Here is a 13,867-nt window from a genome sequence, read left to right as displayed (position 1 = left end):
AGGCAGTAATGAAGTCACCAATTGTTCACAAATTCTCTCTTCCCTGTGCTGAGGGTGGTCAGTGTATTAAAGGATTGTTCATCAGCGTTGGGAGCTGTGGTGCTTTTAAGATCTGGGGCTTCCCTCATAGGTGGAAATTAGGTCACTGGAGGATGTCCCTTGAGGGGCTTAGGTACCATGTTCTCTCTCTGCTTCTTCATTACTGTGTTTTACTTTGCCATCTGCCCTTGTTGTGATATGAGGCCTGAGCCTGGCAGGGTCAATGTCTCATGGACAGAACTTGGAAATGAAAGTCAAAGGAAACCTTTCCTCCTCTATCTTCCGGATTTTGTAACAGTAACAAAAACGAACTAACCCACTCCTTGAAACGGCCAGTGGCATTTTAACATGGGTAGGACCTACATCCTCCTTGCCTTGTCAGTACAGATGGACTCAGCTGGCATCGGTAAAACACAAGATGCATGGTTTCTCACCTGATGCTGTCTATCTGTTCAGATATTTTGGATGAAAACACCAAAATGACCATAGAACGAGAGTGGTAATTTTAAGACTTCACTGGACATTAGACTCACCTGGTCAGGAGCAATGGTGAGCTTTGGAATGAACCAGCCCTGAGGGAGGGTCCTCTTACTGGTTAATTCAGAACTCCGGGGGTGGGAACAAAGCTAGAGTAGTTTAAGACCCAGGGGCTCCCTGTGTAGGTGAGAACTGGGAACGATGGAGTTAGGTATTTGTCTACAAGGTCAGTTCCTCGGTCTGATTGTTCAGAGAGACCCCGGTAATCAGTGCAGTCCTGCTGAGCCTGTGTTTATGGTAGGAAAACGTGCTACTGGGTATGTGAGCCACAGCAAACCACTAACACTCCTCTTCGACCTCCCGTGTCTCTTGCTGTCTTCCTGGAAGGATGCCGTGTCTCTTGCTGTGTTCAGGCTACCCAAGGTCTCTGCCCCTGGCTCCAGTGTTGTACTTAGGTACCCGCACCCTACCTTCTTTGTTTTTACTGGTTGTAGGAAGGGTTTTTCTAGGGTTTTTCTAGGGTTGGTACTTGGAGCAGTTTTTTTGTTTTTTGTGTTTTGTGTTTTGTTTTTTGTTTTGGTTTTGGTTTTGGTTTGGTTTTTTTTTTTTGCATGAAACAGGCACTTAAGAGATTTTTACTACGCTGAGTCTTCTGTAAGACTCGGCAGAATTTTAAACAACTTATGCTTTGAGTTTCCCTGCCTTTAGATGGGAGTTGGCAGGGCTGTGTGGAACCTGGTGGGTTCTCATCCTATGAGCTGTGGTTTGCAAAAAGCAATAGAAAACTTTGAAACTCTTCCAAGATTTCTCCGAGTTGGTCCCATACCAGAATTCCCATAACTTTTACCGTATGGTTTGAACGAAAATGTGTATGTCCAAGAAGGCATAAGCCACCAGAGATTTGGGGTTAATTTTTATTAAAATATGTTAATTATAGTTAGCTGGGTTATATTGGGGTGTTTTCTATGCTCACTCTTCGTTAGCCCTCTCCTTTTTCCTCTGTCACACTTCCCAAATAAGCTCCCTTCTCCTTTCATGCCTTTTTGTTTTTGTTTAGTTTTTAATCTAAACACAGTTTGAGTTTAATGTTGGGAAGAGTCTGAGATGGGCAGAGAAAAAAAGCAAGAACATCACAATTGTGGTATAGCTGGCATTCCCTAACAGACAAAGCTTTGAGCAAGAGGGTGTAGGTCTGGAGGACAAACGTCCCAAGCGTTGGCATGGCTAAGGGCACACATGCAACTCGAATAGCTGTCTGCTGGACAGTGGCTCATGGTGCTGTGCTAGGGACCCCTCAGCTCTCTCCAGCCAGTTTCTCTATTCTGTGCTCCAAACAGAAAGCCACATGCCTTCCTAGAATTTCCACCAGCTGTGTAGTTAACATTTCAAGCTAAAGTTGAACTTCTGACCTTCTTGAACCTTCCCTTCTGTCCTTACATACAGTTATCCTCATATTAGTAGGTGAGTATTCTGGAGTGTGTGCTGGATAGTTTTGTGACTTGACACAAGCCAGAGTTATTTGAAAGGAAGGAACCTCAATTAGAAAAATGCCTCCATAAGATCCACCTAGGACATTTTCTTGATTAGTAATTGATGAGAGGGAGCTGAGCCTAGTGTGGGTGGTCTCATCCCTGGGCTAGTGACCCTGGGTTCTGAGACAGTTGGCTGAGCAAGCCATGATGAGCAAGCCAGGAAAACCCTCCATGGCCTCTGCATCAGCTCATGTCTCCAAGATCCTGCCCTGTTTGAGTTCCTTCAGTGATGAACAGTGACAAGGAAGTGTGAGCCAGATAAACCCTTTCCTCTCCAAGTTGCTTTGGTCATGGTGTTTCATCATAGCAATGGTAAGCCTAACTTAGACAGTACTTGGTGATTCAGCTAGAGCTGCTGTAACAAAAGGTGGTAGACTGAGTTTCCTGTACAAACAAGAATTTAATTCTTGAAGCCCTGAGGGTTAGAAATTGGAGATCACATTGCTGGCAAGTTTGAATTTGCCTGTAGGGCTCATTTTCTTTTTTCTGGTTCAGGTGGGTCCATTCTAGCCATGTACCCACATGATAAAAGGGGCAAATGAGCTCCCTTTTAAGCATCAAGCCCATTTGCTAAGTGAGCTTGCCATGTGACAATGACAGTGCTTCCTAATGCCATGGATTTAAAGGGTAGGATTCCAACATAGCACTGGGAGAAGGCATCAATATACAGATCATGGCACCTGTTGTACTTTGACCCTTTACAGACACAAGTCAAGTGACCTTCCTGACAAGGGCTTTCTAACACTCTATTGCTTTAAATGCAGAAATGTACTCCGTGTTTATATATACCAGAATGGGCTTCTAGTTGTGGCAGTTAGTATTCGGAAGAGCACAGCTTCTAGAGCCTTCCCTACCCACCAAGATCTTTGAGTACAGAGACTGTAAATAAACATACTGAAGTTTGACACCTCAGGGGACTGTGCAGGAGATGGTGATACTAATGGCATTTGGAGGGATTCCTATCTCACTTCCCTCTTCTCTGCCACATCCAACTGTACATGACTTTGGGGAATCCAAGCTGAGGTCTTCATGCTTGCACAGCAAGAGCTTTATTCCGTGGAGCCATACCCCTAGTATGGCAGCAAATATTTCAGTGTTTTCACACAACTGTGTTTGCTGATGTTCCTCATGTTGTGGAAAACGAGTTCCACAAAGGTCCCCGTGGTTGAATTCCTCTCTATTATACAACCTTTGACCCACTGGGAAGCCCCAGAGACAGAGAACACCTGCTCTCTACTAGCGGCCATGTGATTCAGAAACATTGTTTCTGTCAGTACACCTGCCAACACGCTCAACTTTAATTAGGAAACTTTACTTGATATAAATCTTGTTTCCTGCAGTATTTGGGTTATTGAATTACACTGCAAATTGAAATATACATGTGCATGCTTGGAGAATGAGTAAATGAAAAGGAAAGTAACAACTCCTTTTTATTTTACAAAAGCCTATTATTGCTCAGAGACTCAGTGTAAATTGACAGCTGACTCGCTCCACTCCTTGTAGTTTTGGAGTCATCGAGATTATTTCTGAAATGGGGTGGTTTTATGGACAAGAAAATTTTGCACAACAACAGGTTTAAAGGTACTTACTGTCTGCTAAATAACTGCCTTTAAAATGTTGCTCTTTGTCTAGATATTAGTCCCAGTTCTGTCTAATAAGAACAACCATACGTCCTGGTCATGCTTTATCTCACAAGATGTGGAACATCACACAGAAGTCATGAAAAATAAGATGCACATTTTTAGGGGCAAAATGTCAAGAAGAACTCATCTGCCAATTCCTACTATTGCAGAAAATATTGACTTGGATCAGCATTACTTGGTGACCAGGTAAGCAACAGAATGCTCTAGATAGTGTGATAATGGATGGCTAACGTCCCCACAGAATATCACACCTCTCAAACTATTAGTAAAACAGTTACTTTAAAACATGTCATTTTAAAATATATTTTATTTCTTTTAAAGTATATATATTTTTGCAACAGGGTTTTATGCAGCCCAGGTGGGTCTCAAACTTACTATGTAGCCAAGGATAGCTTTGACTCCTCACTCTCCTACCTCCACATCTACATTGCTGGGATTATAATCCTGGACCACCACAGCTGGGTTTATGGTGCTGGTTATCAAATCCAGGGCTTTGCGCATTTTGGGCCAGCACTCTATCACCTGGGTACATCCTCAGCCTACAAGTATACTTTCTAAAGAAAACTAGCAATCACCATATAATCTCAGCAATATTCCTTTAGGGGAAAAATGGTCTTTAAGATCATGTAAATTTTATTAATTATCTATTTTAAATTATGTATATTGGTTTGTATTGTTGTGTTTATGTGTAGTGCCTGAAGTTACACAGGGTTATGGGACATGTGTCATGGGGGCTGGGAATCAAACTCAGATCTTCTGGAAGAGTAGCAAGCAGTCTTAACCACTGAACAGTCTCTCCAGCTTTCATTTATCAGTTTTTTACTATAGTAATTTTATTCTATTTTTATTATACTCATTCTTATTCTTCCCACTAGCTCTCCTTTCTCTTCCCTGCCCCGTCCCAACTTTGGGTCCCAGGTTCTTTCTTTTTAAGTAACCCACTCAATACAGTTTATTCTACCAATATATACTCATGGGCCATTCACCAGAGCATCCGGGGAGCCCTTAAACCCTTAAAAACCTGACTAAGCCTTCTTAGAGGCCATCTACTGTCAATAGTACCTCAGTTAGGGGAAGGAGCGTGTGAGCTCCTCTCTGCTTCATGCTACAGTGTTGGCTGATTTGATACGTGTGCAGGGCTTGTATGAGCATCCACAGCTGCTGTAAGCTCACACGTGAACTGTGCCTTCCAAGTCTACAAGACACAGCTTTGCTCTGCTCCTCCCCAGCCTCTGGCTCTTACAGTCTTTCTGCCTTCTCTCCTGTAGCCATCCCTGAACCTTAGGAAGGGGATGATAAAGAAGCTTCATTGGCCCCTGAGCACTCCGTTGACAACTATTCTCTGTACTGTATCATTTTCTTAATGGTAGGAGATGTACTAAACGCAGAATACAGTGGTGCCGACTCAAACCAGGAGCATGAAAGCAATGGGTTTTGAAGGATTCATATTGAGAAAACTAGTTTATAGATGCATAAAAAACATTAGTACCCAAATCCTGTCTTTATTTGGATAAAGTCACTGTTGGATGCTTTTATTAATCATATAATATTTATAGGCCACAATCAGATGAGAGAAGAATACTCCATGCCATTGAATCTTTAGTCATTAAATGGTCACATCAGATCCAAGAAATCATAGAAAAAGATTCAGCACACCCTCTCTTGAGTGGTCTCCATCCGACCCCTGAGACAGAGCTGGACTTCTGGACCATGAGGCATGATAACTTGAAATGCATATACTCTCAAGTAAGTAGAAGAAGGTACTGGGATTGTTTCTAAACCAAATAAGCAGCATTGTTTTGTATGACTAAGGAGTTTGCACTTTTCTTACTCTGAAATGCTGTCACAGGAAATGCATATTTAAGTTAAGGACGACAGAGACTGATTGCCTTTATAGGATATTTTGGTAGCATCTGAGATCATTAGAAATGCTATTTTCCAGGAGAAAGGGCGGTACCGTGTGGGAAGGCTGGAGATGGCAAGGTTTAATTACTGCCTCAGTTTGAATTTCTATTGTAATAAAACCATCACCAAAAACAACTTGGGAGGAGAAGGGGGTTTATTTTATCTTAAGAGTTTATAGTCCATCATCCAGGGATGTCATGGCAGGAACTCAAGGCATAGATCTAGAGGCAGGAGTTAAGGCAAAGGCCATGGAGGGGTGCTGCTTACTGGCTTGCTTCCCCATGGTATGCACAGTCTCCCTTTTCATAGAACCTAGTACCACCAGCCATACCTACAGTGAGCTAGGCCCTGCATATCAATCACTAATTAAGAAAAGACATTACAGACTTGCCTATAGGCAAGTCTTATGGAGGCATTTTTCTCCATTGAGAGTCCTTCCTCCTCAGTGACTTTAGATTGTATTAAATTGACTTACAGTGTGATTAGGGGAGGAGCAGGATTCTTCTTGGCTACAGAAGTACTAACTTTGGTCTCTTTGTTGGGTGCTTCCTGCCCACTGACTTAGTATGATATTCTAAATTCTATGGTGTTCATTTGTGTGTCTCTTGATTGGAGATTATCTGGAACAGATCATTAATAATTTATGTGTATAATATACAAACACACCTTTTGGAAAAGTGAAATGCGAAATAAAATACAGACTTTTGAAAACCTGCACTTAGACTTATTTTCATCATGAAACAAATACGCCATTGAGTCTCAAACACTGTTCATAGCACGGGTAAGGTGACTCAGCAGGAAAGGGCAAAGGTGACTCAGCAGGAAAGGCACTTGGTGCTATGCCTGATGTCCTGAGTTTGACCCCAGTGCCCACATTGTGAAAGGAGAGCAGTGAGAGCATGATGACTTCTGACCTCCACCTGCCTGCAAGTGCATATCTAAATATAAAAATAAATAAATATAGAATGCTGTATATGTTGTGTGAGCAGAATGCAATGTGAATTTTTCATTAGAGAGTAGGCTTATTTAGCAATCTAGCTTGTATGTTTATTAAAGTATTTTCCCCCACTTTAGCTTCAGGCTCCAATTGTCCTCAAGATGGTTAAGATACTGAGAACAAGACAAAGCAGCTATCTTCCTGCTCTGAAGGGCATCTTTACCACGGTAGAAAATGGTAAGACCCCCCAGACCTACATCCCTGGGCATCATCGTGGCATCTGCTCAGGGCTCTTGCTCTTACTCCCCTCCCATTTGCCTACTTAGCCTTGCAGTCTGCCTGACACTAAGGGTGTGCACACGGAGCAAGCACACTCGGGTCTTCTAAAGGGAGCTTTGTCTCAGTCTCTCTACTTCCCAGTGATCATGATCACAAAACTCTTCAGTTCATGTGCTGTCTACACAGCCCATAACCCCAGGGTGAAGTTTAGCTGGAAGGTGTATGAGGGAGGGGAAAGCCTTCCGTTCTTAGTGGGGGCCCAGGAACACCTTTTGCAGATGTTTCCAGACAGCAAGTAGGCTGTGAGTAGTCTCGGCATAGACTCAGAATCTACCATGGGCTCAATTTCTGATTCCTTGGTTGACAAGTGATGTTTCGGTGAAAATTAGACCAATGCAACAGAGAAGCTGTGAGAAATGTCCAGCTAAAATTCTCTCCTCCTGCTTGTCTCTCGGTGTTTTTCTTTAGTCCCTCTGAAAGATGATAGCATACCCCGTTTTTGTCTGTGTTTAAGCAAATACATGCATTTGGTATATATATGGTACCGATAAAGCTAAGCAAACAACTGGTTTCTTTTTTTTTTTTTCATTTTTCTTGTTTCCAACATAGAACACTTTTATTCTCCTGTGTGCCACTTAGAAGTAATTAAAATTCACTTTGAAGCATCTATTTTTACAATTGCTTCCAAGAATCGTATCTGAAGAGATGGGGAGGGGTGATTAAAAGTGGCTTGTTGTTAGATGTGAGTTCCAGTTCTATCTCAGCTTACAAACCATTTGTAAGTTGCTAGGATTCTGCTTTCCCAACGGCCAGCTGCCCTCTCCACACCTCCATTGTGGACTTGCTGTGAGACGTAGGGTAGTGTTTCTTCTCATGACTTAGGCTACTTGAGTCTTTGTTCTGACAGGCTGTCCCGGTATCTGCCTACTGGCAGTGTCCTTCACTGCTGTATGTCCCGTGTACCCACCCCAACTGTGATAAACAAAAGTGCCTCTTCGACGTCACAGAGTGTCTCCTGGAGGCAGACCCTCCTCTCTGAGAGGCACTGGGTGGAGGATTTGTATGCACCTGCATGAAGCCTTGAACACATAGCACTTTTATCCTCAGTAAATAAAAGCATATGACATATTCCTTCTGCTAATATAAGATAGACTCTTCATGGGAATGGAGCTGAAGGAATGAGTCCTAGGGATGTGTACACAAGCTGGAGATTCAGAGAAAACGACTTTTCAGTGGCTCAAATCCACGGTCACCTATAGATGGAAGATCCATGTCAGAGAGACATACTTCAGACTGAAATGAGCAGAGATGCTTAGCACATGTGAAGGATGCTTAACTGTCGTGAGATTACCTAATTTCTAAATTGACATCAATAAATATACAGCAGTCTCAACATACTCGAACACCTGGAAGAAAACAGCTCAGAAGCCTCTCTCTCCTCCAGGCTTTATCATTGGGTGAGAGGCTGAGCTGGTTACTTATCAAGTCCAGCAGGGAGTGTGAGGACAAAGCTCAGCAGGGTCTTATTTGTCTTTGACATGAGTTCTTGGAGATTACATCAAACAGTAAAGCTTAGCTTTGTTCTTTACCTTTACATCCCACAGCCTGCTTTGGATTGGAGACAGTTTTAGTATCAAAGTGAGAATCTTTCTTCAACTCTTACCTGCTTAACATGGTTTTTATTCAAATAAAAGTTTCTATAAAATTAGTCTTCATATAGCTTGGGTTTAGTGACATTTAGATCGGTCACGGCATTGTGTTATCATGCCTCCTGCCTGCTTCCAAACTGCTTTCATCAGCAAGCCTAATAACTTTAACCAGATCTTGGTGAATAACATAGTAGAAGGCTGCCTATTTGTCTCACCAGTTGCTCATAGGAACCTGGAATGAGACAGTGTGCATTGTGCCTTTGTGCCGGTCCTGAACATTCCAGAGAAGGTTGGCATCCAGCTGTGAGGTGATGGCTAGACAGATGCTCTATTCTCACAGGATTTCCAAGGGGTTAAACAGCTCTCTTTAGATTTGGAGGTTTCTTTCCCCCTGGGTCTTTAGCTACAATTACTTATGGTCTGTGAGTAACTAGTCCAGTGCTCTCCAGGGAGGCTGAGTTACAAATGGGCAGTCTATAGCCCTCCAGAGAGCTCATGCACGTGTAGCTTGTAGGATAAATTACAGAACGGGAAAGTATAACTGTCTTGGACTTGTAAAAGGACACTGTGTGTCTCTAATGGCTCTTCCCTTTTGCAGCTCTTCTTGAAGCCCAGGATGTGGAACTTCACCTAAGACCTCTGAGGAGGCACATTCACAGTCTCCAGGAGGCAGAATTCCCACAGACTAGAATACTGATTGCCCCATTGCTTCACACCATCTGTCTTATCTGGAGTCATTCCAAGTTTTATAACACCCCTGCTCGGGTTATAGTTTTACTGCAAGAGTTTTGTAACCTCTTCATTGACCAGGTATGAAACATTGACAGTTAAGTATAATAAGAATCATTGGCATGAAGTAGTAGGCTTCATTAACCCAATAATAATGAACAGACCTAACAATGAACAACCTAATAATAGACAAATCCAGATGTCAGCAAGAACACCATTTTCCTTTCCGCTTTCAGACAGGACTCTGAGCAATGGCCGTTTCTGGGTTTTGTTTATTTAAGGAAACAGATTTAAGAGGCCAAGAGGTTAAACAAATTTAATATAGCTTCCAGCAACAGGCTCACAGCTGTGCCTTGTAGTTTGTAGCTTTTCTTAGTTTCTATACGAGTGTTGGCTGCTGGGAGACCTTTGGAGAGTAAAGTAAGAAAATTACTTAAAATCAATTGTCCTTGAAAACACAGTAATGGGATTATATGGAAATAATTCTGATTCACCATTTTTAAATTTGCTTATGTTTCTGTATTCCTTGCTTAGCTTGGGAACTGTCTTTTTAAAACATGATTGAAGTACTCTCTTCCCCCTCCGCAATCCTGTCCCTCCTCCTCTGTGTGTGAACTTTCATCCTTGTATCAACAAAGGATATTATTGCCTGTGCCCTGGACAGCTCTCCCCTTGACCCTACCTGCTCTTGGGGGTTGGGGGTGAGTTGGTGCAGTGTCACATTGACACAGACTCTGGGAGCAGGTGAGAAATGCTGCAGCAAGCTCCTCTGAGAACTGCTGCAAGCTCCTTTAATACCCTCCACCCATGCCCCCATTGGTCCCAAGAAAACATCTCTTCTAAACAGCAGTTCCTGACTGACTGGCATTGTTTGCACTAGCAATCCTTGCACTCTCAGGCAGTCCTCAATTAGGTCCTCCTGCAGGAGATGCTTTTGTAGCTGCATGGTCGCAGCATTTACATAGAGGTGGCCCTGCTGTTCTAGCTACAGGATATGATGAGAGATCAGGTGACAACAACACTATTCAAGGAAAGTTGAGAGATGCTTGGACACCATGTGGTACTGTGTTGTCTTTCGAAGTTGTCTGGTGATGCCACACCTAAATGACCCAGAGCAACACATAGCCTAAATGGCTCTTCACACAGTATGTGCTCTGCAGTCAGAGGGAGGTTGGGGCCAAGTTCTGGTGAGGAAGCTCTTTGCTCTGTAGCCAGCCTGTTTCTCCTCCTCGTAACCCACAGTCCTGTTGGGTTAGAAGCCTGGCATCTGGAAAACAACAAGGCAGAAAAAGCATCAATAGCCCAGGCTGGCCTTGAACTTGCTGTGTAGATGAGAATGGTCTTAAACTCCAGAGCCCCCTGCTTTACTCTCCTGAGAGCTGATGGTATACCCAGCTGGGACCCACTCTTTCAGCATCATTTAACCTTAGTTATATGCTAGGAGCCCTAAGTCCACGTAGAATCTTCAAGATTAATGAGGTGCTAGACTCTACAGATGTGTGAACTTTAGAGTTTCTAGACCAGCAGTTCTCAACCTTCCTAACAGGGTCACCTTTAAATACAGCTCCTCATGTTGTGGTAACCCTCAACCATAAGATCATTTCGTTGCTACTTCATAATTAATTACTACTGTTATGAATTGTGATGTAAATATCTGATATGCAGGATATATGATATGTAGCCCACAGGTTGAGAACCACTGTTCTAGAGTGTGTGGTTGACTTGTTAAATTTCCCCTCCTATGTGCTTCTGATGAAGCAATGTATGAGAGGGCTTTAGACACATACCAGCGGGAATCTGACCTACAGTGTGGTGCCTGGTGTTTAACAGAAACTCAACATAAGGCAAATCTTTGTTCTCTCACCCGTTTACTGACTGCCAGGCTGGCTGTGGCTGTTGATGGGGCATAGAGAGCAGTGAGCCAGTTCCTTCCTACATTTTGTCAGCATCTCTGATTTCTGTTCATTGAAGTCAACTCTGTCTTGCCCTGTGAGTAAGCAGGTACCTGCTGCCAACACCTTGCATCTCCAAGTGGACTGAAGTAGCTTGTTGTACCTTTAGCTAGTACTTCTCCCTGACCCCTTTTGAAGGACTGTTTGAAAATTACCAAAACCAGTTTTACCACAAAGCCCTGTTGTCTATGGCTCATGAGATAGTCCTAGTTTCCTTGAAGCCTGTCAAGCTATTATCTTGGTTTCCAGTCTGTGTTAACAGCCAGAGCTGCCAAGCTCCCAAGGAAATACTGTGGCTTCTCTTGTTTCTTAGTTCTGGCTTCTGACCAAAGGTTCCCTTGACCTGATTTCCATGATTCTCAAAGTAGCAGATCACTAACTTTGTAGTAAGCCTGCCCCAACATGTTAGGAATCTAAGTTACCAATGAGCCAACTCTGGTACAAGAATCACCAAAGATGTAATTTCCCTCCTTTCCCCATTCTTTCTTATGTTTATATGTCTAACAAACACCACATATACTCTACTTTGTCAAGATCTTTTTTTAAGTGTATGTGTTTTAATGTGCAAGTTTCATGTGCATGGGCACACATATGTGAGTATAAATGTACATGTATGATATTTGGAGTCTTCCTGAATCATTCACCATTGTATCCTTTGAGACAGGACCACTCACTGAACCTGGTGGCCACTGATTGCTAGGTGAGATAGACGGAACCCATCTCCCTGCTCAACCTGTGTTATAGCTATACACGTGCAATCTCTGTGGGTGCCAGTGGGGTCAGACTGAGGTGTTTATGCTTCTGTGACCAATGTTTTCCTGAGTAACCACCACGCCAGTCCCAGAAACTAACTTTTTAACTAACAACTAACTTACTAACTTTCTAACTGACTTATTTCCTAACTTTCTAACTTTCTAGATGACTTTCTAATTAACATTCTAACTGACTTATTTTCGTCTTTTAACTTACTTTTTAAAAAAAATATTTATTTTTGCATTGATGTTTTGATTGTGTGTATGTCTGTATGAGGGTGTCTGTCTGATCCCCAAATAAATACATACATACATACACATATACATATATACACACATATATACATATGTACATATGTACACATATACATATATACACATATACATATATAATATGTACATATATACATATATACATATGTTCATATATGCATATATATGCATATGTACATATATGCATATATATTCATATATATACATATGTGTGTTACACTTTGGTAGCAAGGTCTTCTCTCATTTCTATGCTAACCCAACACTACTATGATGTCATAGTGGATTAGCAATAATTTGGTCTCACTACCCTATCTAGTCCATGGTGTGTTCTTTCTTGTAGATATTTCCATCATCCCCAGATTCTTAACAAGGCTAAGTTTGTCTTGGATAAAGGGTGTGTAATAGCCAAAAGTATGAGTCTATAAAAGGCTATAAGAGGAATAGGAAGAGAACAGCAGGGAGATAGAAACAGGCTGGTATATTGATAAATTGGCTAATCGATAATTAACTGGCTTATGGATAATAAACATATTAGTTTATCATCAGGCTTAGCAGCACATGCCTCTACCTGCTGAGCCATCTCACTGACTCTTTACAAGTACCCTTTAACACTAACACTAACACTAATACCACTCAAAGAGTATAGATACTAACATTGTAGGACATACCATAGCTACCAAACTAAACTCAATATAAAAGTGATCTAGTATTTGGATATGATCTATGCATGTTATACCATGTACTTTAAATGATCTCCAAATTGCTCAAAGTGCCCCTTACTACAATGTAAATGAGGTATTAAATAGCTGTTCTAATGTCTTGCTCTGAGAATGGTGATAAATAAAGAGCCCCTGGATGCCCAGGTGGGTTCTTAAAAACTGCATTTGATTCACGGTTTTGAATCAACCCATTGATGTGCAAGACTGACTGTTTTACTTAAAACGGTTCTGATGTGGGGCTAGGTGCTCATGAGGGTTCCCTAAGCCACACTCCTCATTTTGCAGATAAGGGAATCAACCCCAATGGCAGCTTAGCTGATGACACAAAAGTAATTAGCAGCCCCTAGCTTTATCATGAGCATGTGTGCCGACTCCCGCCACGTTCTTTCCCTGACAGTCTCTGCTGTGCAGTGCAAGGAGATAGACTGGGTGGTGTTGTCTGGGATGTGAAGTACCAGTGACTTGTCTCAGGAGGTACTGATACACAGATGAGAAGTTAATTGGCTGTGATGGACTCCACACCCTGAGAGCCAGTCAAGATGGATAGGAGTGGATACAGGGATGGTTTGTCTCAGTGATTTGTCATTTTATCTGTAGGTAATTAGGTACCAGAAAGCTGCTGCAAATGGGAAGGCAACTGAATTACCACCATAGACTTTTCAGCTTCTCAGAATGTTACAGAAGGCATGTAGAAGTTGCCTGTAGTATATAGTATACCATAGCAAAAAGCAACCATCTTGAAATTCACACCATGAAACAAACACTCAGCTACCTACCATGTTCTCTGTGAAGTGTTAGCTACTTTCATGTGGCCATCAATTAGCTGTCCAGCCTGAGCAGGACAAGAGAGTATAACAGGGAGCAACGAGAACTAGAACTTGTCAGATTATGACCAGTGGCATTTATAGATAACGTACCAATGGTTTTCTTGCTGCTTTGCAAATGACAGAGTCTATTTGTAGCCTGAAACCATGACTGTGT

At 42.2% G+C, this 13,867-nt stretch overlaps 1 protein-coding gene across 1 annotated transcript in view; it reads left to right on the top strand.

The window, feature by feature from the left end:
* Dnah11 (dynein, axonemal, heavy chain 11) overlaps positions 1–13,867 on the top strand; it is a 321,062-nt gene that overhangs the window by 2,888 nt on the left and 304,307 nt on the right. The window contains exons 3-6 of the mRNA NM_010060.3: positions 3,681–3,877; positions 5,248–5,437; positions 6,671–6,770; positions 9,060–9,271. Coding sequence (NP_034190.3) covers positions 3,681–3,877; positions 5,248–5,437; positions 6,671–6,770; positions 9,060–9,271 — 699 coding nt within the window. The remainder of the gene's footprint in view (positions 1–3,680; positions 3,878–5,247; positions 5,438–6,670; positions 6,771–9,059; positions 9,272–13,867) is intronic.

Source organism: Mus musculus, chromosome 12 (genome assembly GCF_000001635.26).
Source record: "Mus musculus strain C57BL/6J chromosome 12, GRCm38.p6 C57BL/6J".
In the NCBI taxonomy this organism is placed as follows: Eukaryota; Metazoa; Chordata; class Mammalia; order Rodentia; family Muridae; genus Mus; species Mus musculus.
The sequence above is the reverse complement of the archived record's forward strand: the minus strand, read 5'-3'. Positions and strand labels throughout refer to the sequence as shown.